This window comes from Mustela erminea, chromosome 14, assembly GCF_009829155.1.
Source record: "Mustela erminea isolate mMusErm1 chromosome 14, mMusErm1.Pri, whole genome shotgun sequence".
NCBI lineage: Eukaryota > Metazoa > Chordata > Mammalia > Carnivora > Mustelidae > Mustela > Mustela erminea.
This window is the reverse complement of record NC_045627.1, coordinates 76,131,763-76,156,278: the sequence shown is the minus strand read 5'-3', so window position 1 is coordinate 76,156,278 and position 24,516 is coordinate 76,131,763. Positions and strand designations below refer to the sequence as shown.

At 49.1% G+C, this 24,516-nt stretch overlaps 1 protein-coding gene across 7 annotated transcripts in view; it reads right to left on the bottom strand.

Moving 5' to 3' along the window:
• VWA2 (von Willebrand factor A domain containing 2) overlaps positions 1 to 18,296 on the bottom strand; it is a 48,043-nt gene extending 29,747 nt beyond the window's left edge. Inside the window, exons 1-5 of one of the 7 annotated variants that reach the window (XM_032312337.1) lie at positions 18,210 to 18,252; positions 16,942 to 16,986; positions 9,381 to 9,442; positions 5,235 to 5,309; positions 3,370 to 3,503 (exon numbers count right to left, since the gene is read on the bottom strand). In XM_032312337.1, coding sequence (XP_032168228.1) covers positions 3,370 to 3,503; positions 5,235 to 5,309; positions 9,381 to 9,432 — 261 coding nt within the window. In that variant the 5' untranslated portion in view covers positions 9,433 to 9,442; positions 16,942 to 16,986; positions 18,210 to 18,252. Of the gene's footprint in view, positions 1 to 3,369; positions 3,504 to 5,234; positions 5,310 to 9,380; positions 9,443 to 16,941; positions 16,987 to 17,540; positions 18,185 to 18,209 lie in introns of those variants that run through there. The other 6 variants (XM_032312334.1, XM_032312336.1, XM_032312333.1 and 3 more) reach the window with 6 other exon arrangements.
• Positions 18,297 to 24,516: the final 6,220 nt, after the last annotated feature.

Genomic DNA, 24,516 nt, shown 5'->3' with positions numbered 1-24,516 from the left:
GCAAAGCAGTTTCCTTTTATCTTCAGTTGACTGTATGCTCAAGGGCAAGCCTGCCCGGATTTCTCGCGCTCTGTAATCACTCTGCTGCAGTCACTGTACTGGAGCCAGGAAGCAAACTTCTCAGCTTTTAATCACTGGGAGGAAGACTTCAAACACCTTCCATCCATCTCCACAACACAACATCCATAACAAGCCTTACCTTACAGCACCTTGAAACCTAAATTTTAGAAAGGAAAAAAAGGCGCAGATCCCTTGTACATGGAGGTATAAGGAGGCACAGAAATGCAGCAGCAAATACAGAAAGCCTCAAGCACGAATCAGATCAAACTATCTTTAAAGGCTCTCCTGCAAACACCCTTTGCTAGCATTCCAGCAAGTCAGAGTGGCTCAAGCTCAAGGTCCAGCGGCTCACTAGCTCACTCAAACAGAGCCGCCCGCCCCCCAAACCCTTTGCTCAACGAATCTTGCTGGAGAAAGTTTTTCTCAGGTCCAGCCCCAAGAGAACTCTCTGAATGCCCAGATTCTGTGTGAATGAAATAGAGCCACTCTGCACCCCCTTTCGCCTGAACGTCATCATCGGCTTCCTTCATCTATGGAAGTTTCCAGGGCTCTCACTGTTCTGGCTCCTTGTGATGGGTACTGAGTGGTTTGCCCATTTCTAGCCTAAAAATCAGCCTCCAGAAATAATGCCACATTTTAAATGTGGTCTGGCAGCACCAAGCTTTAATTCCCCGAGTTCTGGAGAACTGTGGTTGACACAGCTGCACCGGTGCACACCAGCCATGAAGTCTTTTGTGGTGGTTTTCTTACCCTGTTGGAGGATGCTGAATTCCATCAGGGCCCACCCCTTACACATCACACACACACACACACACACACACACACACACACACACACAGTGCCACTATACCAGCTATCCATTTGCCATGCAATAGGGTATGACTTCTTGGTGTCACCTCATCTTGACCCAGGGGCTACCCACTGGGAGGGACAAAGGACCTAACAGAGCAAGTCCTGAGCTCAGGGTCAAGAGCCTCAGTTCTTCCACACTTAGCTGTTTCCTCTGATTACTGTGTGACCCCAAGCAGTTACTTAGCCTCTCTGAGCCTGTTTCTTCATCAGTAAAATGTTCACCTATATTCCACACAGCTCATCTCTCCCAACCTACCATCCTCTGGGGCCTCCAGGCCTCCCATTTCAGGACACACACTACATCACTGCCGACATCAAGCATTTGGTTTTTATGGCTCTTCCTCCACAAATAACTACTGAAACCCCATGGGGGGAATCGCCTCCTTTGGAAAGCAGAAGAAGATGGGGATTCAGCAGTCTGTGGCCCTGGTCCTCTGAGGACCTGCGATGGCTTCACGGTTGGAACTTCCAGGCTGCCCAAGCCCAGATGGAATAGAATCTGCTCTGGTGTCTTCAGATGGCCATGCCAGATGGCGGGCAGACCAGGGTGATGGGCTCACTCTCCCCAAACTATCTGCCATTCTGGAGAAAATCCGGCTTTCATTAAAAGCCACTTTTGCTCTTCAGTCCTAGAGGTTTTTCTGGGATTAACCATGGAATGTCATCTTGGAAAACCACTTCCTTCTGCAACCTGTTTGCAAGTAGTCTCTAATTCAAGTTAAGAATGGCTTTTCAGATCAAAACACCCTTCTTAAATTTTGACTTTGGAGTAGGTTCACACGGCTCAAAATCCATCAAGTATTTAAAAAAAAGTAAAACGGTTGAGTCCCCCCACTGGATCTGCACCCCCTCTGCTCAACAGCGAACCACTGTTCTCAGCCTCTTCACAGATCTCTCCAAGTACCAACACAGACTTTTTCCTCCCTTTTTCATAAAAAGTCACACATTACATATGCCATTTGCCTCTTACTTTTTAGTCTCATCTGGGTTGGTGCCCCTCCATCTAAGAGAACTTCCCCATTCACTTTCTACCGCTGCCCGATGTTTCCCTTATGAATGTACCCTAATGAATTCACCTGTCACCTGTGAGTGGGCGTTTGCATGACCTGAAATGTTTTATGATCATAAACAAACAACTCTGCAAGGAAGAACTGTCCAACACTTTGCATCTGTGGGAGTATCTGTAGAACACATTCCATGGGGTGGAATTCTTGAGCCACAGGGTCCACGCCTTTGTAATTCCAATGGACGCTGCCAGACTCCCTCCCTGGAGGTCGCACCAGGTTATACTCCCATCGCCGGCACGAACCCGCTTCTACAGATCTGCCAACGGGGCAGGTCACCAAACTGGGAATTTGCTAATCCAGAAAGTGAAAATGGTATTTTGGTGGAAGTTGTGCTGTTAGAGTGAGTGAGGTTGGGCATCTTTTCCTGCGTCTAAGGACTACTTCTGTTTCAATTTCTGGGAACTGTGTTCATTGTCCATTTTTCTATTGGGTTGTCCCAAGATGCCCCTTTCAGCAGTAGGAGCCACAGTTAGCACAGTCTGCTGCTGCTTGAGAGCAGCTCCCCAGAGCCAGAGAGAGCACGAGATGAACAAACTGACTGGATTCACTCCGGCAGGAGTAGCTCCTCTCAAGTGCACGTGTGGGGTAGGAGCCCCACTTCATACAGGGGCTCTGCCTTTCAGAGGGAGAGTTTTTGTCTGCCTCGGTAGGCTTTCCCTTTCCCGCTCCTCCATAAGCTTCTCTTCCCAGTTGGGGAATCAAGAAGGTGCGTCAGCCCGTGACTCACGTGGCCAGAGCATCTTTCCCCCCTGACTACTAGGACTGGGCAAGGGACTGTCATGTGACCTATGCCTTGGCCAACAGCAGCCCTCCCTGGGACCGTCTGCTGCCGGCGCAGGGAAAGAAATCCATTTTCCTTTTACTGGGATCAGTTGCTGAAAAGGCAGTACAGGCAGTACAAATGTGCCGTGTAAGGAGAGGCTGCGTGGGAAGGAAGCCAAACAAGGAACGCAAAACTGAGGAGAAAAAGAGACTGAATGAGGCTTCAGACCCTACCATGCCTAGAACCAGGACCACCCCCTGGTGTTCCTGTTCCACAAGCCAGCAAAATGTCCTCTTCTTCTTCTTCTATTTGCTTTAAAAACGTACGTACGTATGCATGTATGTATGTATGTATGTATTTGGGAAAGAGAGAGAGATAGCTTGCGCACACATGAGCCGGGGAAGGGGCAGAGGGAGAGGGAGAGGGAGACTCCCCAGCCCCCGAGGCGGGCTCGCTCCCTAACCCCGACACCACAGAAGACCACAACCCAAGTGCATATCAAGAGTCGGATGCGTAACACACTGGGCCACCCAGGCGCCCGTGAATGTCCTCTTCTGCTTAGAACTGGATTTCTGTCGCTTGCAACCCAAGATGCCCGAATGCAAGGATGATAAGGCTTGCACTCACCCTCTCAGGGTTGATGTCCAGAGCGTCACAGACCGTGATGGCAAAGTGCTTAGACCTCTCAAAGCTCCCCTTCCCGACACTGTGCGATCCGTCGATCAGAAACAGGAGGTCCACTGCCGCCGAGCACTGCATCACTAGGGAGAGTGGAACACAGTGGCTGACAACCGGCCTCCCTGCCCTCCAATCCCCAGAGGGCTGCCCTCCTGAAGCAGAGTGGAGGCAGAGACAACTTCAGGGTACATCAGGCTGCTGCTCTTCTTAGCCCATGCACGAAAATAACGCAGGAGAAGGTCCCAGCCAGAGGCAGCTCTCCTCTGCAGCAGCAAGTACACTCCCCCGCCCCCACAGCGGGCACAAAGTTGACAAACAGGCCTTGCGCAGAAGTCTGTGTACTATTGGAGGAGTCTAACTCAGCAACGGGAACTGAGCGCCAGGAGAGGAGGGGCTACTGGACCAGTGAGGGATACTGAAGAGCCTTGGTCCCAGCCCTTGGGGGCCACAATCTAGTCCAGGATCCAGCCAGAAACCCTGGTACCTGAAGCTGCATTATCCCAGAGTTCAAGTGAGGGCAGCACTGACTGGGTCTTCCCTCTTTGCCATGCACTGCCCCCAGCACTTTCTTATAAGCACCCTAAGATAGACTGCTATTTTTTAAAAAAATTTTTAACAGGTTTATTGAGATACAATTCACATACCAAGGAATTCATCCATTTAAAATATATACTTCTGGGGGCACCTGGGTGGCTCAGCTGGTTAAGCATATTTTGATTTCAGCTCCAGTCATGATCTCAGGGCTGTGAGGCTGAGCCCTGTGCTAGGTGGGCTCTGTGCTGAGCATCGACCCTGCTTGGGGAGCTCTCTCTCCCTCTCTCTCTGCCCCTCCCCAGCTCGTGCATTCTCGCTCTCAAAAATAAAATAAAATATATGATTCGGTGACTTTTAGTATATTCACAGATACATTCCATCCTCACCACAGTCAAATTTAGAACATTTTCCATCACCTCAAAAAGAAACTCTAGGGGCACCTGGGTGGCTCAGTGGGTTGAGCCTCTGCCTTCGGCTCAGGTCATGATCTCAGGTTCCTGGGATCGAGCCTGAGATCGGGTTCTCTGCTCTGTGGGGAGTCTGTTTCCCTCTCTCTCTCTGCCTGCCTCTCTGCCTACTTGTGATCTCTCTCTCTCTGTCAAATAAATAAATAAATAAATATTTATTTATTAAAAAAAAAGGAAAGAAACTCTATACCCTTTAGCTATCAGCTCCCTAGATCCCCACCCCACTCCTAAATAAATGTATGGTTTTTATTGCCGGCGGAGAGAGGAGGAAAGAAGAGCACAGGGCAATTCAGTAACTTCCCTAAGGCCCAAGTACAAGTAAGCAGTGGAGCTGGGAAGCAAACTCAGGCTGTCTAGCTCCGGAATCCATGCCCTACCACCTCCCCGTCAGGATGTAGGAGCACGGACATCAGAGAAGCACCAGAGAAAAGGCACCACCCAGAAGGCACTGACTAAAGGGGATTTCACCAGAGAGGGAGGCAAGGGACACGCAAGGTCTCTGGGAACAGGCTGGTGTGGCTTGAGCAGGTGGAGGAGATGTTGAAAAGGGAGGAAGAGGAAGGAACATGGTGGGAGGAGGCTGGTTGGGGAGATGGTGGTCACATAGCCGAGGACTCCCAAGCAAGACCAAGGAATTCAGCAACAAGAATTTACCCAAGGTTTTCACCCAGGATAGAGACCCGGATCAGGCCTGTTTGGAGAAAATGACTCTGGCCACAATGTCAAAGGAAGATGGGAGTGGGGCAGGAGCATTCTGGAGTCATGCAGAGGCCAGCATGGGGGTCTAGAAGGTTGAAGAACACATGGGCTTACTTTTGCTGGCGGCTGAAATCTTCCCAATGGTCTCCCTGCTTACGTGGACTTCCTGAAGTGCATGAGACAGGGGTACTAGGAGAGAAGACACCAGAAGCAGTCAATGGAAAGCAGAAAGGGGAGGAATCTTAGTCCACATTATGTGACCAGAACCAACGGGTAGTAGAAGGGAAAACTGGAATGTGAAGGAATTTAAGGATGTTGCATCTCAAAAGTCACCAGATGGACAGCATAAAGAAACCCCTGCAATTACTTCACTTCTGTCAGGTAACCTGGTATTTAAATTTGGGTATTTTGAAGCAAAAAATTAAAAATATATATATAGAAGGCGAGGTGTGATTCTGATGAGTTCTGCCCCTGCCCATGATAACTGGATGCCCACCCCCTCAGGGTACAGCACCTTGCCATAAAAATTAACCTTGGATATAAACATCCAAGCACAGGGAAAATGTTTGAACAGGTGACAAAATGTTTTTGACCCAAACCATGAGATACCCTTTTAACTGTGAAATGAATCGACCAGCTTCTACACTTAAATGCAAATGGGGAAAGATCAAATCAGGAGAAACCTTCCCCGTGATGGCGGTGAACACTGGTACAACCCTTTTAGAAAACAATTTGGCCACACGAATGAAGAGTCCTACAGCTGCTGACAGCCTCTGCCCCCGCAGTATCAGACCTGGGAAGGGAGATTCGAAGGAAGAACAGGGAGAGGGGAAAAGACACATGGGGGACTCTCCTTTTGGGTTGACTTGTGATGGAGGGACCGTGGGGATAACAAATCCCGGCGAGACGGGGCTATGAGTCAACACTGGTAAATTTGTTCAGCACTATTAATACGAACAAGGGCCAAGAAGTTTTGGGGGAGGAAGTCCGTGAATACATCTTTCCTTCTCTTACAGGATGTCCAGGAAAATGGTAATGTTGTTTGATTTACAAAATAACTCTGAGAGCAGGGGTAATATGTCAAGGAAGCCCCAGCACTGCTGAACGTGAGCCAATCCTGGTGGATGTCCTGAAGGCCACGAGGTGCCACTTGGAGGGCTATTTCGAGACGCCACGTGCACACAGTTGATGTCTAGTGGCAGAAGTCCCCGGGCTTTATCAATGTCCACGTGTGGTGGGTGAGCACAGAGGAAATAAAATGAGGTGGGCAGAGCAGGGGAGCAGGGGAGCAGGCCAGGCGGGGGGGCAGATGAAGAATGTTGGGCACGGGGGCACTGCTGGGAACATGGGAATGGGGAGTAGGGTCTGGTGATTCCCACCAGGCCGGTATGTTGGGCCCAAGGGGATCTGTGACTGCCAAGAAAGTGATTAGGAGGGAGAAACCAAAAGAAAAAGTCAGGGTCTAGGATGGGGACGCCTCTTGCTTGAGACACCCCCTGCCCCCCTTAATCAGCCGCCCCCTGGGCTCGACCCAGCCCCATCTTCTCTGGCTCCTTTCCACTCCCTACTCCCCAGTGCAAACAAAAGTATTTCCCAGTTCTCCCCACCTAGCCTTCGAGCAGTCGGTTTCTGCTCACCTGATCTGCCCTGTTCCCAATCTCACTCACATAAGATGGTTCTTGGCCAAAATGCTGAACCAGCTGTTACCCTACAGACAAGAGCCATCAAATATCGTTCGTGGGGTCTGGGACAATCTGCCACTGCGGTTTTGCCACCAGAGGCAGAAACAAGACAAACTACAAATAAAGACTGTAGACAGGGGGGAAAAAAAACCACCCTTCCACTTGCATAAAAAATGGCACATGTTAAGACAGAGGCTGGGCAATGCTTCAAAACCTGAAAATTCACCCAATAATTCAGCACACTGGTCTTCCAGAACACAGAGGCTCTCTGCTTCTTGCAGGCTCACTCAGCCCGGCTGCCCCCTCCCTATCAGGCCGAGCTGCTCCCATCAGCCCAGCCGCCCTGGGAGCTCCCGAGGGCAGGAATGCTTCCATCCATCCTCTGCAAAGCCTAGCCCAGCTCTCTGTGCACCACAGACATGCACTAAGGTTTCCTGAATAAGTCCATGAAGTATTGCAAAGGGCCCAGCAGCCAAGGAATCTCCAAGGCCCTACAAAGAACAGAAAAGCGCTGGACCTTTTTATAAGTCTTACCAGCAAATTCCCCAGCTGGAGACAGGCCAGCAGCCTCCCCTTGAGAGGAAGGCAGAGGAGTTTGGTGACCAGAGACCACTCACTATAGATGTCACTCAGCCAATGTGTCCTTCTCTGCCACGTGCTCAGCAGTTATGGTCTGTGCCAGGCTTCAGATGACCCCTCCTGGTGCCGTGGATGATGTCCCCATGGCTCCCCTAGGACATTACTCAGAATTCTGCAGGGCTTCCCTCTGAAATAGGGAGCTGATGAATGTTGGACTCTACCAATGAGAGCAGAGGCCTAGTCCAATGATTCCTGCACCTTCTCTTCCCCTAGAGGATCCCTGAGTGATGAGGCCAGCCCAGAAGTCAGGAGAGAGATATTTGTCCCAGCTCTGCTCCCAACAGCTCTGTGACCCTGGGCAAGTCACAGGCCTCACTGGGCCTCCCAGGCCTCATCTGTCCAACCCAGAGATGGACAAGACAAGTGCTCTGTAAACTGGATGGGGCTGTAAAAGGCGAACTCTGCAATGAGCTAGAGCAGAACCAGAGCCTGAGCCTCCGGGGACCACATTCAGGCCCTGTCCCCAAACATATCTCATTGCTCCCCAGGCCCCTCACCATGAAGCTACAATGTTACACCGTCTACCCACATGGCTTAGAGGGAGGCTGGCGGGCTGAGCAACCACCCACCTTCTTCCAGCCTCTCTTATCTCGCAGCACGCAGGGACCAGGCCGGTGGTGACAGGGTTCAACATAGCAGAGTCTCAGAGACCACAAGAGGACCCTGAGCTAGACTGGGATGGCTGGGTACCCTGCCCACTTGTTCTTACTTGTAGGACTAATCTGAACTCTGATTCCTCTCTACTTTTAACAAGGCTAGAGCTCGGGAGGGGAGTAAAAACAAAGTTGCTTTGCTCCATTATTCATTCATCCGTGCACTTCTGGAACACTTCTGTGCGCCAGGTCCAGTGCTGGGTGCCGAGTGCCAAGATTATGCAGTGGTGAATACACAACATGTAGAATCTCTTTCTCATGGAGCTTCTATCTGGTACAGAAGATGGACACTGAGTCTTTAAAAATTCACATAGAAGGACTACATAGCAGAGGTACCCGGGGCTACAGGTCTTCGAGGAAATGGCCTGACCTAGGGGACCAGGAGGAACTGTGCTGGGTGCTGACGGATGCGTAGTTTACTGGGCCGGCAGTGTTGGGTGAAGGGGTGATCTAGGCAGAGGTGTCACCATAACTGAGAACCCTCCAGGCAGAAAGGGAGGAAGGGGGCTGGGCGGGACTGGAAGGAAAAAGGGCTGTGGCATGGAGGGAGACGGTGCCAGACGATGCCTGGGGGCCTGGGGTCCAATCAAGCAAGGTCTCTTTAGAGCAATGAGGTATCATTTGAAATTTGAGGCAAGGGGCACCTGGGTACCCAGGCATCTGGCTTCAACTCCAGTCATGATCTCAGGTCCTGGGATCAATCCCCACATTCAATCGAGCCTGCTCTCCCTCTCCGTCTGAGCCTCCCCACTGCTCGTTCTTGCTTTCTCTCTAATAAACTTTTTAAAAAAATCTAGGCAGGGTGTAGGGGTCGAGAGGGGTCCAGGCATGATCAGATTCGCATTATTTTTTTTTTAAAGATTTATTTTTTTATTTTAGGGAAAGCATGGTGGGGGTGTGTGGAAGGCAGAGGGAGAGGGAGAGAATCTCCAGCGGACCTCCCATTGATTGCAAAGCCCAATGTGGGGCTCGATCTCATGACCCTGAGATGACCTGAGCCAAAATCAAGTGTTGGACGCCTAACCAATTTAGCCACCCAGCACCCCAGATTTACATTTTGAAATGACTGTTCTGTGCACAGTGGTGTGGAGCAGAACCAGGTGGAACCAGGTAGACCAACTGGGAGACTACTGCAGTGGTCCAAGCACAAGATGATGGAGCTTACACTAGGTAGGTGGCCATGGAGTAGAGAGTTGCAGATGTATTTGAGAGGCCTCTAGACGTTAAAATCGACAGGAAGTGAAGCAAACCAAACCCCTCAACACCTTACTCCTGACCAAACTTACCTCCAGAAAATAGGAAAATGAAGAGGACTTCCAGCAACAGGGAAGAGGGCATGTTGATTTACCTACAGGGCAGGACAGGAAAAAAAAAAAGCATCCGCAATTAGCTCTGTGCATTCCCCAGGTCACCCCCAAACGAGAAGACAACTACTCAGCCTTTTCGAGGACACACAGATGGCCCTAGAGGCTCCTCCTTGCCACAAGAACCGTATTAGCCTGGAAAAGATCCATTGGAGACTTTGCTCCAGTGATTTTGTTTCAAAGGATGATCTAACAACTTTCCCAGACAACTAGCCTCCCACCACCGAAGCTCCTTCACAGACTCCAGGAAGGTACGCTGTACCCAAGGTTGAGTCCTGGGTCCTAGCCTGGTCAGGCCCTGAGCAGCCCATGTCCTTGAATAAAGTCCCTCCCTCTCAACGCCTCTGTTTCTTTTGAGGAGTTAGAATCCGAGAGATTGAAGATTTGATTTCCAATGTCCTCATTTTCTGAAACCTTCTAGCAAGTTCTCAAAACCTATACTTTCTAAATTATAAAAAGTAATGCACCTCAGCACCTGGGTGGCTCAGCCGGTGAAGCCTCTGCCTTTAGCTCAGGTCATGATCTCAGGGTCCTGGGATCAAGCCCCACTTCGGGCTCCCTGCTCGGCGGGGAAGCCTGCTTCTCGCTCTCCCTCTGCCCTACCCCTTGCTTGTGTTCCTGCTCTTGCTATCTCTGCATCAAATAAATAAACCAAATCTTTAAAAATTAAAAAATTTGGGGGCGCGTGGGTGGCTCAGTGGGTTAAGCCGCTGCCTTCGGCTCAGGTCATGATCTCAGGGTCCTGGGATCGAGTCCCACATCAGGCTCTCTGCTCAGCAGGGAGCCTGCTTCCTCCTCTCTCTCTCTGCCTACTTGTAATCTCTCTCTGTCAAATAAATAAATAAAATCTTTTAAAAAAATTAAAAATTTTCTATTATTTTATTAAAAAATTAAAATATTTTTAAAGTAATATGGCTGAAGAAGAAACAAATGGGGTTTTTAAAAATTATTATTGCCCAATCATGTTTATAGTACAGGTAAGATTCAGTTCCATGGGGCCTGATAACAATTTTTGAGGAAAATAAGGGAAGAAAGTAAAAGCTTTTAGTAAGAACGACTATAACTTTGATTCTATAAGAGCACATACATGAGACATACTTCTTATTTTAGCCATGAGGCCCAGGAAATGGATCCTTCATTATCTTTTCAACCACAAAGACATGCTGTACAATTCAGATGGTCTTACACTTTAGCGAGTGTACTTGCAAGTAGTATAAGGAGAAAAGGATCATATAGAATGAAATTGATAGATTTTTTCCCCCAGTACAATTTAGCAGGGAGAAATTAAAAAATATCTGAACAACAGGTTCTAGAAATTCAATTTTTTGCCTTGGAGGTTTCCATATTCATTCAAGGTCTTATCCTTCACAATAAACTTGCCCATCAAAAAAAAAAAAAAAAAAGGGACGCCTGGGTGGCCCAGTTGGTTGAGCAGCTGCCTTCGGCTCAGGTCATGATCCCAGCGTCCTGGGATCGAGTCCCACATCGGGCTCCTTGCTTGGCAGGGAGCCTGCTTCTCCCTCTGCCTCTGCCTGCCACTCTGTCTGCCTGTGCTTGCTCTCGCTTCTCTATGACAAATAAATAAAATAAAATCTTTAAAAAAAAAAAAAAAAGCGGCCACAAGTAGGTCTTACTCAAGTTTCCTTCCATTAAACACATAGTTTTTAAAAAACATTTTATTTATTTATTTGACAGAGAGAGATCACAAGTAGGCAGAGAGGCAGGCAGAGAGAGAGAAGGAAGCAGGCTCCCCGCTGAGCAGAGAGCCCGATGTGGGGCTCGATCCCAGGACCCTGAGATCATGACCTGAGCCGAAGGCAGAGGCTTTAACCCACTTAGCCACCCGGGCGCCCCTCGGGAGACAATTCTGAAGAGAAAACCCCAGGCAGAGATATGGAAAGGGAACCACAGCAGGGTCCTCCCACCACCCCCGCCAGGTTCCAGAGAAGAGAGCAGAGGACAAGGTGGTCGGTCACAGCGTGACCCAACGGGGCAGCCCAGGACAGAGAACCTCCCTTCTGCCTGATGCACCCAAATCAGAAAGTCCCTGCAACGTCTTCAGTAAACAGTGCTCTCCAGCAGCTAAGAACGGGGAGGAGGAGGCGGCAGGGCCAAGTCCTCCTCTATGTATCTTGGGTCTTTGGACCCCCACGTCTCCACTGGCGGGTGTCATTTCTCCACAACGCGGGGTGGGACTTTCCTGCTCATCCTCAGCAGCTCATGGGAGGGTCTTTAACACAACTGGCACTGAAACAAGTTCTGTTGTCAGACACCCTCCACCTTCTCGCTGCGAGGCTGGGACGCACGTCTCCCAGCTGCAGCAACGAAACAGAACGTGACTCCTCATTCAGAGGATTCTGAGAAGGCTGTAAGCAAGGGCCCCTGGAAATCGGCGTTCGCCAAGAAATACAGATGCTTTCGCAGGAAAGTTTAAAATGAGAGTCTCTGTGCCTCAAAGGACCGTGAGGCTCACATCTTCACCTAAGTGGCCAGTGGAGAGTGAGTATCACAAGAGTGAGAAAGTCAAGAGCTTTCGCAGAGAGGAAGATGGACAGAGAGGACACAGCCTGACGGGGCCGACATGGCTCCTGTTAGTTTCCAGCCCAGCCCATGCCAGCAAGACAGATCTTCCTTTCCCCCAACGGCACCTTTTCTTTCCTCTTGGTCCATACAACAGATGAAGGATGGGTTCCCACCTGCTCCCGGGAGCCAGGCAGGGGCAAGGCATGGGGACAAGGGGGCAGTTCAATGCTGTCTACTCCTTAATTAGGGTCACGATGATTTTCTGGGGTCATAGCTTCTGACCCTGGGCACATGCAGGACTTGACTCTGAGGCTTATCGATTTTTTTTTTTTTTCTTTAAATAAAAGCAGGATTCTAGCAGCCTCCCTAGGCTGCCATGAGGACACAGTGGAAGGAAGTACAGCAGGTTCCTGCTGCCTAGTAAGGCACTCAGGACACAGGGGGTCCCCTCCCTCTGCTATGAGACAAACGAAAGCAACTTCGCCTCGCTCTCTTATGTGCCTCTGCATGCCCAGGTGAATGTCTTCCAGAGTGTTCTAAGTTTCTGCTCATTAAAACAAAATTTATGGGCGCCTGGGTGGCTCAGAGGGTTAAGCCTCTGCCTTCGGCTCAGGTCATGATCTCAGGGTCCTGGGATCGAGTCCCACATCGGGCTTTCTGCTCAGCGGGGAGCCTGCTTCCTCCTCTCTCTCTCTCTCTGCCTGCCTCTCTACCTGCTTGTGATCTCTGTCAAATAAATAAATAAAATCTTTTAAAAAAAAAAACAAAAAAAAAAAACCAAAATTTATGTTGGCAATCTGCAAATCCGTGCAAGAAGTCGACCACCTCCTGCTAAGTGCGTAGACCAGCTGGTGCTGGCTCTGGGACCTCAGCAGCACTTCCCTCCCCTATGCCCAGAGTGTGGCCTGTCTCGTCACACAGCCCCTGCCAGAACCTCGCCCGCCCGGTGGCAAAAAGCTCAGGGACGGAGTCTTGGTCCCTGCAGGAGCCCCAGCCACCCGCACGGGTCTGGCACACAGGAGGCGAGATGTGAGCTTCCTGGCTACACTGACCACCATCACGCCGACTTCCAGACGAGTCCCTGGGCTTATGACACTCACTGCATTCTCTTTCATGCCGAGAGAAAGGAAACGAATGCTACTTCGGTGCTGGTGCAGTAGTAACGGCACTCTCTGCTGTCTGTCCTCAGCGGTTATCGCAAACTTTCCGTCTCCTCCCACCCCCACACCAAAACCTTCTTGCAGTACTAATTCCACATTCTACATTCAACCCTGCATCTAAAAACTTTTTTTAAAAAAGGATGAACTGCATAGTAAAACTCCCAGAGCTACCACCATCTAGTGAGCGGTAAATACACCGTGTGCTCGGTACTAGGATCCGCACTGCGTCTTCCCCTTCTTGATCCTTGCAGTCAGCCGGCGACCGTGTTTTCCCCATTTTACAGATGAGAAAACTGAGGCACGGGGAAGCTGTTTTGCCGCAGGTGACACAGCTCATCAGCGGATCGGACTCCTCTAGCCTCCCAGTGCTCCGTTCCACCCATCCCCCTCCTGATCCTGGCGGATGAAGGGAAAGGAACAGAAGCATAATTAAAAATCCGCCACCTGAATCCACCCTCCGGCAGTGTTCCACAAGCTAATACCTGCCAGCAACTCCCACACTCAGCGCATAACGTGAGAAGGTTTCCAGAACTCCCCGCATTCTTGAGCAAAGTAGTCAGGAGTGGTCTACATCCCGAGGCAGAAACGGATCGTTCCATCCCCCCGGGTAAGCCTCGTCAAGTCTTTTCCAACGCAAACACCTCACTCGTCATCTGTTCCTTTCTGTTCCATTACCCATGCGAAGCCCACATGATCCCGGGCTCCTGGGGCGCCCACACAGGGACTCAGCTGCTTTTCACCACTCCCCCTCCATCTTCCGGTGCCACACAGCAGCTGCAGCCCCGGGGACAGCAGGGGAGGGAAGCTGGCCGCAGGGCTCCGCAAAACACTGGGTTGACACTGACCCTCACACAGGAAGAAGCGGAGGCCAAAATAACGCTACTTTTTGAAAATAAAGGGCCAGACTGGCAAGAGCTGGAGGCAGCTTTGCAGGACAATGCCTGCCTTCTCCTCCATGATTGGAAGTAAGTTCAAAATGAAAAAGGAAACCCCTTCTACCTCCTTACAAAATGCAATGCCAACCCTAAATATTAATTAGATTAGCCCTGGGCAGCCTCCTCTCAAACAGCGGGATGGAAATCAGAGCCCTTTACAAGAACAGGCAGCACCTGAACAGGAAGACTTTAAAATCAGAGGTAAAAGCCTGAAGCCAGGAAGCCCTTGGTGTCTTTCACTGTTTGGCCTTTTGGCAAAACACTTGGTTCAGGTCCAAGGAAGTGGACCAAACGTTTCTAGCTTGATAGGGCAGGGAGTGTTTTAAAAAGCTACCCAGGGAAAGTCATGCTCCCTGAAAAAGAACCACAGATTGTTAGAACCCAACAGTCTGAGAAGCAGAAGTCAGCACCAGGGGAGGACCACTGTGCTGTACGGATTCCCCGGTCAGACGGGCACGAAACTCAGGGCTTCCCACTCTTGCCATACCCGCTAAGAGACATTCTTAGTCAAGAGGGATTTTGATGTTTGTTCTGACGATATTTGAAAATCCCTTATTTAAACTGTATAGAACGCAAGTTCTTTGGACTCTGGGACATAAAAATATAAGAGAATCCACACAAAACCAGAAGTCCAGAGACAGAATTCCGGACTAGTTCTGCTTCTGACCACCCGGGTGACTCTGCAAACAACAGCTCCCCCGTCTCAGGGTCTTTCATCTAGCACCTGGGATGAATCTGCTTCACAAACTCAGGAACTCAGGCAGTACTGTAGGGATCCAGTGAAATAGTATGTGAACATCCCTCCTAATGGTCACTTTCTAAATACACAATGTTAAAGAATTATTACATTTTTGAAGTCAGGAAATGACAGATGCTGGTGAGGATGCGGAGAAAGGGGAACCCTCCTACACTGTTGGTGGGAATGCAAGCTGGTGCAGCCACTTTGGAAAACAGCATGGAGGTTCCTCAAAATGTTGAAAATAGAACTGCCCTATGACCCAGCAATTGCACTACTGGGTATTTACCCTAAAGATACAAACGTAGTGATCCAAAGGGGCACGTGCACCCGAATGTTTATAGCAGCAATGTCCACAATAGCCAAACTATGGAAAGAACCTAGATGTCCATCAACAGATGAATGGATCAAGAAGATGTGGTATATATACACAATGGAATACTATGCAGCCATCAAAAGAAATGAAATCTTGCCATTTGCGACAACATGGATGGAACTAGAGCGTATCATGCTTAGCGAAATAAGTCAAGCGGAGAAAGACAACTATCATATGATCTCCCTGATATGAGGAAGTGGTGATGCAACATGGGGGCTTAAGTGGGTAAAAGAAGAATCAATGAAACAAGATGGAATTGGGAGGGAGACAAACCACAAGTGACTCTTAATCTCACAAAACAAACTGAGGGTTGCTGGGGGGGAGGGGGGTTGGGAGAAGGGGGTGGGATTATGGACATTGGGGAGGGTATGTGCTTTGGTGAGTGCTGTGAAGTATGTAAACCTGGTGATTCACAGACCTGTACCCCTGGGGATAAAAATATATGTTTATAAAAAATAAAAAATTAAAAAAAAAAGAATTATTACATTTTTGAAAATATTTTATTTATTTGACAGAGAGAGATCACAAGTAGGCAGAGAGGCAGGCGGGGTGGGGGGAAGCAGGCTTCCCACTGAGCAGAGAGCCCCATGTGGGGCTCGATCCCAGGACCCTGAGATCATGACCTGGGCTGAAGGTAGAGGCTTAACCCACTGAGCCACCCAGGCGCCCCAAGAATTATTACATTTAATAAGTTAATTTCATTTAACACCCACAGAGCAGACATGATCATTTCTACTTTTCTACATGAGAAAAATGGTCTCGTAGAAGTTGGGACCCAAGGTCAAAGAGCGATTGCACCTTGCAAAGTCCACAAATGAGCCTCTCAGTAAATCCCTTCTCTTCAGTCTTTCAATTTCCTTCCCTCAAAAATGAGGGTGACATCACTCATCCTATTTTCCTGCAAAGGTTGATGCCAGGATCACATGAGACCACAATACAAATGTGCCCTGAGTGAGGGCAAAGTTTCCTACATGGAGAGCAGGGAAATCCCAGTGAAGAGGAGGGACTCGGGATCAGGAAAGGAAAGGAGGGATCCGGGACAGTAAGCACACTGAGGGCAGGCCAGCTGGTAATTCTGTGGGTGGGAAAGGAGGCCTGGAGCTGTTTACAAGGTGAAGGGTAAACAAAAGAAAGGGACTTCCAAGTGCATTCAGCTGTCCCAGGGAGCAGACCTGATATAGAAGCTAGGGTAGGATAGATACCCCCCTCCTTCTGCAGCATCCCCAAGAGACCTCCACTAGCCTTGGGGATGATAGGAGGGATTTATTTGCAAAAAAAGAAAAAGAAAAAAAGAAAATTCTTGCGGGATAAAATTAAAAGTTGGAAGAAAATTTTAAAATGTTGTTATACTCCTGATGGAAACTTTTTAAAAAACGGATCTGTGACGTGCAGAAGTACAAAAGTTTGAGGACCACTGCTCTAAAACCCCTCACAATGTTGTTGAAACTTCCAATGATATAATTACATGAAATTTCATCTATTCAACAAACACTAGTAAACATCTGCTCTGCGCCCAGCACCCTGCTAGGTATTGGGAATACAATGAAAATACTCTGTAAGATACACACACAACCGGAGCATCAGTAACAAAATGCTCTTGTAATTTCACCCATTTATCCCTAATGTCATCACTTGCCAATAAATGACTGTGCCATTTATCCAGCTCATTAAAAACCCAGGAATCTGTGTTCCTAGGGGCTCTCTCATTCACTCTTGGGGCATTCTTTTGCCCTCTCTAGGTCTGTTTCCTCACCTGTAAAAACACGGGCATCTGTGATGCATTTCAGAGGACCAGAGCCTGTTGGGAGGAAGGAAATAGGGAAAGGCCTTTCTTGGCTGGAGAGCCACAGATTCCACCCGGGCAGGAAGGTGCCACCTCCCTTCTTTCCTGCCTGGGTGCCCACCATGTTTTTAAACCAATGCCACCCAGCAAGTTTCAAAGGTGTGATTGAGGCCCTTCCATTTACTCTCCCAGGTGGTGACCAAGTGTGCAGCCCCCAGAAGGAGAAATGCAGGAAGCAGGTGGCGTGGGGGGATCCCAGTATGTAAAATCAACACAAATCCCCCTAGATTTCCCATGGCCCAGGGGCAAGTTTGTGGGCAACCGGCCCTTCTAGGGTTCTACTGGCAGAGGCTTTGCTGGGGACACTTCACTGCTGAGAAAATTGCATTGAAGTCACCTTAACACCAGCATATGCCCTGAAAAAGGCGGCGGGCAGGGGTGGGGGGGGGAAGCTTAGGCATGTCCCCTTCCGAAGTCTCCAGGTTAAGAGACTGCGACCGTGCCAAGGAGGTCGGCTTTAAAACGTGGTTCCCTTCTCCACCCACAGCCGCCGAGCCCTGTTCCCTTACCTCTGCTCCGCGCCCCTCGGTTCTGCGACCCCGTGCCGCGGACCCAAGGGAGAGCCCGCTCTTGGGCCCGCCGCACGCCCCGTCCCAAGGCCCGGGGCCGACTCTGCCGGGGCGGTGGGCGGGAGCCGGGAGGCGGCGTCCGCCAGGTGCGCTCTTCCCCGGACGCCGGCTTCCCGGAGCAGCGCGCGGGCCTCGCGGCCGAGCTCAGGTGCGGCGCAAACAAAGCCGAACAAAGCCCGCAACGCCGCCCGGCCGCCGCGTCCACGCGGGGCAGCTCCGGGTCAGCGCTGCTGGGAGGGACGGCTGGGAGCCGAGCATCCCCACCTCGAGAGCGCGAGCAGGTAATCGCGCCCCTTCCGAGGCCGCCGGCGGAGCCCGGGGCGCGCGGGCTCCGAGCTCGGACTCACCGGGACGAGCGCGGCGGGACGCGGGCGCCGAGGCCGCTGTGCTGGCCCTCGGACTCGGCTCGGGCCAGGGGGCGCTGCAGGCCCGCAGGAGGGGCGCCCGGAGTGGGAGCCACGTGGGACACCTGTAGCTTCACCAAAGGGAGGCGGCGAGCGCGGCGCGGGCCGTGGGAGGTGCATCAGGCGCTTCTGGGACCTGGGCCCGCACCCCTTCTCGCGTTTTTTAAACACCGCGGTGGCCTGGGAGGCAAATAGAAGTACTTACTTATGCGCGGGTCTCCGGGGCTCCCAGCGGTGGAGCTGGGAGCCCTGTGCCACCCGCTGTCGACTCCGCAGGATTTATGGCTCAGACCCATGCGAAAATGTTGACTTTGGCACCAATTTTATTTGTCATGGCAATAGCCGTTTACCTGCCTGTGCTATTGCAGGTGGGAGGTAGTACGCACGCCTCTCTGGCCAGCGTCCTCAGTTAAGCCTAGCAGGTGCTGGATTTTCAAAAATCAGACGCCAGCAAACAAAAGGGTACAATGCTTATAAACAGTAAGTGTTAAATAAGTGTTGGCTATTCCTACATCATTTGTAGTCCCCCCCCCCCCCCCAAGATCCTGTTTATTTATTTGACAGAGAGAGATCCCAAGTAGGCAGAGAGGTAGGTGGTTGGGGGGGAGCAGGCTCCCTGCCGAGCAGAGAGCCCTGTGTGGGGCTCGATCCCAGCACCCTGGGATCATGACCCAAGCTGAAGGCAGAGGCTTTAACCCACTGAGCCACCCAGGCACCCCATCATCTTTAGTTTTCATACTTCATCAGTAAAGGGTGCTCATTGCAAAAAAAGAAAATGCCAGTAAGGAACTTGCAGAACCACACCTATTCCACCACCCAGAGATAATCACTGCTATCATCATGGTGAATGCTCTTCCAGTAAGTTTACATAAAAGTTTACATTTTCAGTTCGGTCCATACATATACTGTAACATAACCAGCTTTCCTCTTCTGGAACATCTAATGCTTTCAGCCACTACTTAACGTTCTAGTGTATTTAATCTCTTGTTGGAACATTAACTTTTTTTTTTTTTAAAGATTTTATTTATTTACTTGACAGAGATCACAAGTAGGCAGAGAGGCAGGCAGAGAGAGAGAGGAGGAAGCAGGCTCCCCGCCGAGCAGAGAGCCTGATGCGGGACTCGATCCCAGGACCCTGAGATCATGACCTGAGCGGAAGGCAGCAGCTTAACCCACTGAGCCACCCAGGCACCCAGAACATTAACTTTTAATCATGCAATTAGATATTTCTGCTTTTGTCTAATTACTTACTTGGACTAAATAGCAAAAAAAGTAAATTCCTGGACTCTAGGATACTTGCAATTTAAGGCTTTTTATGTGTATTGTCAAAACTGCCCTCCAGGAAGAGCAACCTGTTTCCTCTTTTCCATACCTCTTACCCCATTATTCTTAAAAATGTCAGTCCTGAGGACTAACTTTTCTATGCCCCCCCCCTTTTTTTTTTTTGGTTAGGATTTTATTTGACAGAGAGACAGTGAGAGAAGTAACACAAGTAGGGGGAGTGGGAGAGGGAGAAGCAGGCTTCCGGCCGAGCAAGGAGCTCCACACAAGGCTTGATTCTAGAACTGTGGGATATGACCTGAGCCCAAGGCAGACACCCAACGACTGAGCCACTCAGGTGCCCCGTTTTTCCTTTTTAAAAAAACTCTAGGCACCTGGATAACTCTGTCAGTTAAGACGCTGCCTTTGGCTCAAGTCATGATCCCAGGGTCCTTCTTAGAAGGGATCCTGCTTCTCCCTCTCCAACTGCTCTCACTCTCAAAATCTCTAAAATAAATTCTAAAAACATTTCACTTTTTCTGACTCTGGGTTGGTTTCCAACATTCCCAATATTAAGTTTCCAGTGAAAGCGACCTGAGGTAAGTAAATGTTGCAAGCTTCAAAAAAGTGGGGGAGAAGAGACTCATTTTTCACCTAATTCCTTCCAGGAACACTTACTGAGCACCCTACTGTAAAGACGTAGCATATTAGCAATGCAGGAGCACTTGTGCCAGGGAATTTAGCAGCAGGTTTAAATACTTGGAGGAATGGGGGGAGGGGTTCCTCTCTACATCGGAGTGCGCATGGTCTCAAATGTAATGCAAGCCAAAAATCTCATTTTAAATGTTCCAGAAGCCACATTTAAGAAGTGGAAAGAACAGGGGTGCCTGGGTGGCTCAGTGGGTTAAGGCCTCTGCCTTCCGCTCGGGTTGTGATTCCAGGGTCCTAGGACCACGCCCCTGCGTAGGGCTCTCTGCTCAGTGGGGAGCCTGCTTCCCCCTCCCCCCTCTCTGCCTGCCTCTCTGCCTGCTTGTGATTGTGCTCTGTCAAATAAATAAAATCTTTTTTTTTTTAAGATTTTATTTATTTATTTGAGAGAGAGAGACAGTGAGAGAGAGCATGAGCGAGGAGAAGGTCAGAGGGAGAAGCAGACTCCGCATGGAGCTGGGAGCCCGATGTGAGACTCGATCCCGGGACTCCGGGATCATGACCTGAGCCGAAGGCAGTCGTCCAACCAACTGAGCCACCCAGGCGTCCCAATAAAATCTTTGAAAGAAAAAAAAGTGGAACGAACAGGTAAACTTAATAGCCCAGCAGATCTTGTGTAACAAATACCTTGTGTAACCAAAATAAAAGTTATTTTATACAAAGTTTTCAGAATCCTGTTTTACGTGTTTAGCACATCTCAGTTTGGACTAGCCACATTTTAAATATCCAATAGCCACATGTGGTGAGTGGCCTGTGTCACTCCAGACGTTTTGAGATGGACAGAACAAGTCCTGCCAAAAGTGGAAATTTCTCAGCGGACGGCCCTCCCCAACCCATTGTGATTGTTTGCTAATATTTACCAGCAAACCTTTACCTAACCAGGTTTACCTTAGACGTCTAAGTCAGATTTCAATTCTGGATGTTCCTGACAGTTTGATGGCTTTAACTGGAGGGGGCGTTTCACATTTTCATTCCATGATTAAGAAGTAAAAGACGAAAACTCTAAGTTCTGGTGGTGATACCGGTTGCTTCAAACTCCTTCACATCGAAGTATAGTTTGCCCTAGACGCCTATCAGATCTAGCAGAAGTGCATGCAGGGAAGAGGGAAAGGCAGGTGGCCCAGGCTACGGAGAGTGGAAGGGGTGGAGGTTTTTTACACAAAGAGAAGCTGGGCAGCTACTGTCTGTCATCCACAGCAAACCCTCCTTTGTGAAGATTTGTGGACATTTAAAAAATAAAGGCATTATGAAGGACCATCATCCCAAAGAGTCTGTGAGCTCCTTGCTTTCAAACACTTGACCTTCTTCCTCTTTGTAGCCCCAGTGCTTGCTAGCTCTATGCACAAGGGCCCTTTCTCGGCGTGAGCTGCACTATACAGTGTGTCTCCGGGAACACACAAGGCTTGAAGACTAGGAGTTTCATGCAGAGATTAACTGGGGACATCAGCACTAAGCAATACATAGTGGGTGACACCCAGTGTTGTGGAATGACCACCTCTTTGGAAGTGAAGGAGTCTGGGGTTCCCGATCCAGCTCTGCTACCTACTGGCTTTGTGATGCTTAATGTTTGTCCCGTTTTCTGGCCTACAAAATTAAAGGTTCATGAGTACAATGGTTCCCAAACCTATGGAAGCCCCAAATTCTTTGCACCTGGCCCCCCAAATGATGAAAGCAAGGCAGAACATGAAAAGACCCCAATGGAGAATAGGTTATAGAGTTGCAAAAGGGGACTTCCCAGAACCCTCTCAAGAAATCTAAGAACAGTGGGTATTTAAATGGTCAAGAAACCATCTGAGAGGAAAAGGGCCTGATTCTCAAGTGCTCCATAGGTGGTACATTAAGCCAGAGCAAAAACCATGGAGGCAAGGCAGTTAGAGAACAAAGTTGTGCAGGGGGACATGAGGAATGGAAATGCTGCATCTCAAAACCAAAGACCTTTAGTTTTGGGGTAGGCACCAACTGCTCTAAAGGTTAAAGCAGACAATCCAACTCCTTTAGACAGGGGGATGAATCATACACAAGGTTATTGGAATTGCTTTTGGGAAATGTGAGGCTTTCTGGCTGAATCAAGGAAATATTGGGATGTCACCAAAGGCAAGGGCTCGGGTAACATCCTTCAGTCATTTGAACAACCAAACCTGTAAGCACTCTCCTCCTTCAAACTGCCCATACTTCCAAATTTTGTAGCTTCAGTTTTCACACCCGGACGACTGCCTTACTGTGTTGGTTGAATCTCGGCATACCCTTGGGGGCAGGAGGGCTTCGGACTCACTTCCTGGAAGGCTTATCACTACAAGGTCTTAAAAGTGGCATCACTTTATGGTGATTGTGATTATGCTCTCTCTGTCTCAGCATCTCAAGGTACAAAGGAAAGTGGCTGAGGCTGGGCAGCTCAAATCTTCAACGAAACCAATTTCAGGTTCTCCGAAAGCTACAGCTGAGGTTTGAGAGGCTTCCTAGGGAAGATGGACAGCAGTGCCTAAGCGGGAACTTGAACAGCATTCAGGGCAGCAGAAAACGCATCAGCAGATCCCTGGGTGAGCCTCTGCTGCTCCCGCCCTGTAGAGCCATGCAGTCGTCTCACTCTAACCAAGCCTCGCTTTCATTCTGGTAAAATCACCCTAGGACTCTTAACTGCATGTGTGGAACCGCAGGCTGCCCTCCAATTCCTTTCACCCGGAAAAACAAAGCAAAAGCCATCCTGGAGAATCCTGACCAGCTACGGAACCACGCGCTCTGGTGATGGCCTCCGGGCTACTCTCTGCCTGCCCCATAGGGGATCCGTTTGCCCAGTCCTGGCTGGAGCTGCGTCAGTGATGAGCCCACCAGTTACACTAATGGTTTCCTGCTCTGGGCTGCCAGCCGCCCAGTAGCAAGCCTCATGACCACTGAATTCCTCTCTTGGAAACAGGCCCTGCAGAAAAGGATCCTTGCCTCCTGTTTTCTGGAGCGCTTACTGTACAGCAGGAGAGCTCAAGTTCAGCATATTTATGACGCTCACTCACAGTTCTACAACTTTCACATTTCTAGCTGCCCCAGGCAGAAGACTCCAACTCAAAGAAAAGGCATATTGAATATACCTCCACACATGCCTTTATCTCAATATTTACATGGCGTCTGCCAAGGGACAGTTTGTTTGGTTATACAGCTTCAGCAATATTGTACTTATCTGACTGAACTACATGTATCGAGGGAAACTGAACACCAACACCAGCAGGTGTGACAGATCGTTCATGACCCTAATGAACAAACACAGCACACCTACCTCCATCCCAGGCAAGTAGAGAGAGGTCAATAAATACTCAAATGTTAATGCTAATTAAAGTAGGTCCAGTAGAGGATTATATAAAACTAATCCAGATCTCTACTTGTGAAACTAGTGCTACAAATAGCATTTGTCTCTGCCGGGGGATAAGACAAATAGCTGAACCACCAAATCATATTGAATCCATTTAATTAAACTTCTTGTATTCAAATTTCCAGGAGCATATAAAACCTTGGAATCTGAGAAACTGTGACTTAGATTTTTTTTTAGATGTTCTTTGACTTGCTTCTCTAATATTCCACAACAAAAAGGCCAATTTTGTGATTCCATAGTTTTCTCCTACATTTTCATGATGACTGGAATTAAACCGAGAATGTGTAAATTAAGGATCCACTGCTCCCCGTATGTCCAGGTAAGAAAAGGAAGTTATCAAAACAATGGCCATGAGAACACAAGGCTGAAGAAGTGAAAGGATTTTGAGCAAAACAGAGTACATGATCATTGAATAAAAGCGCATCAATATTTGAACAACTTTTTACATGAGGAAAAATTCCATATAATCTGGCTGACATGCTACCAGTAAAAGCAAAAAAGAAAAAAAAAGTATTTTCTTCTTCGAGTTTGTGACAACATCTTAGGTTTATTAGAGTCTGATACTTAAATCATGGAAAAATTTCCAAACAGAAATTTATAGGTTAGCAGGAAAGTCAGCTGGTCCATGATTCTGCACGTGAGTTTAGTGGAAACTACAGTTGCTTTATGTGTTTCAAGAAAATTACAAACTCTAGGGATGCCTAGGTGGCTCAGTGGGTTAAGTGTCTGCCTTCGGCTCAGGTCATGATCTCAGGGTCCTGGGATCAAGCCCCGCATGAGGCTCTCTGCTCAGCAGGGAGCCTGCTTCTTCTTCTCCCTGCTGCTCTGCCTACTTCTGCTCGCTATTTCTCTGGCAAATAAATAAAATCTAAAAAATAAAAAAAGAAAATTACATACTCTAACTTCATTGTTAACTGTATTTGTATTTCAGGAAATGCAGATTCTACAATAACAAGTCTAAGTGGCTACAGATTTGGAAGTATATGGATGGCAGGAGCAGAAAAGAGAAAAGTTCCTTCCCCCTTGGAGTGGCTGAGAGCCCGCAGACAGACCTCGTGCCCAAAGGCCAAAGGAAAAGAGATCCGAGTCAGGATGGAGAGAAGGAAGCTGATGAGCTCAGAGTGGACAGGAAAAGAAGAACCAGGACTGAAGAAACAACAAACCAAAGAGCATTCATTAAGTGAAA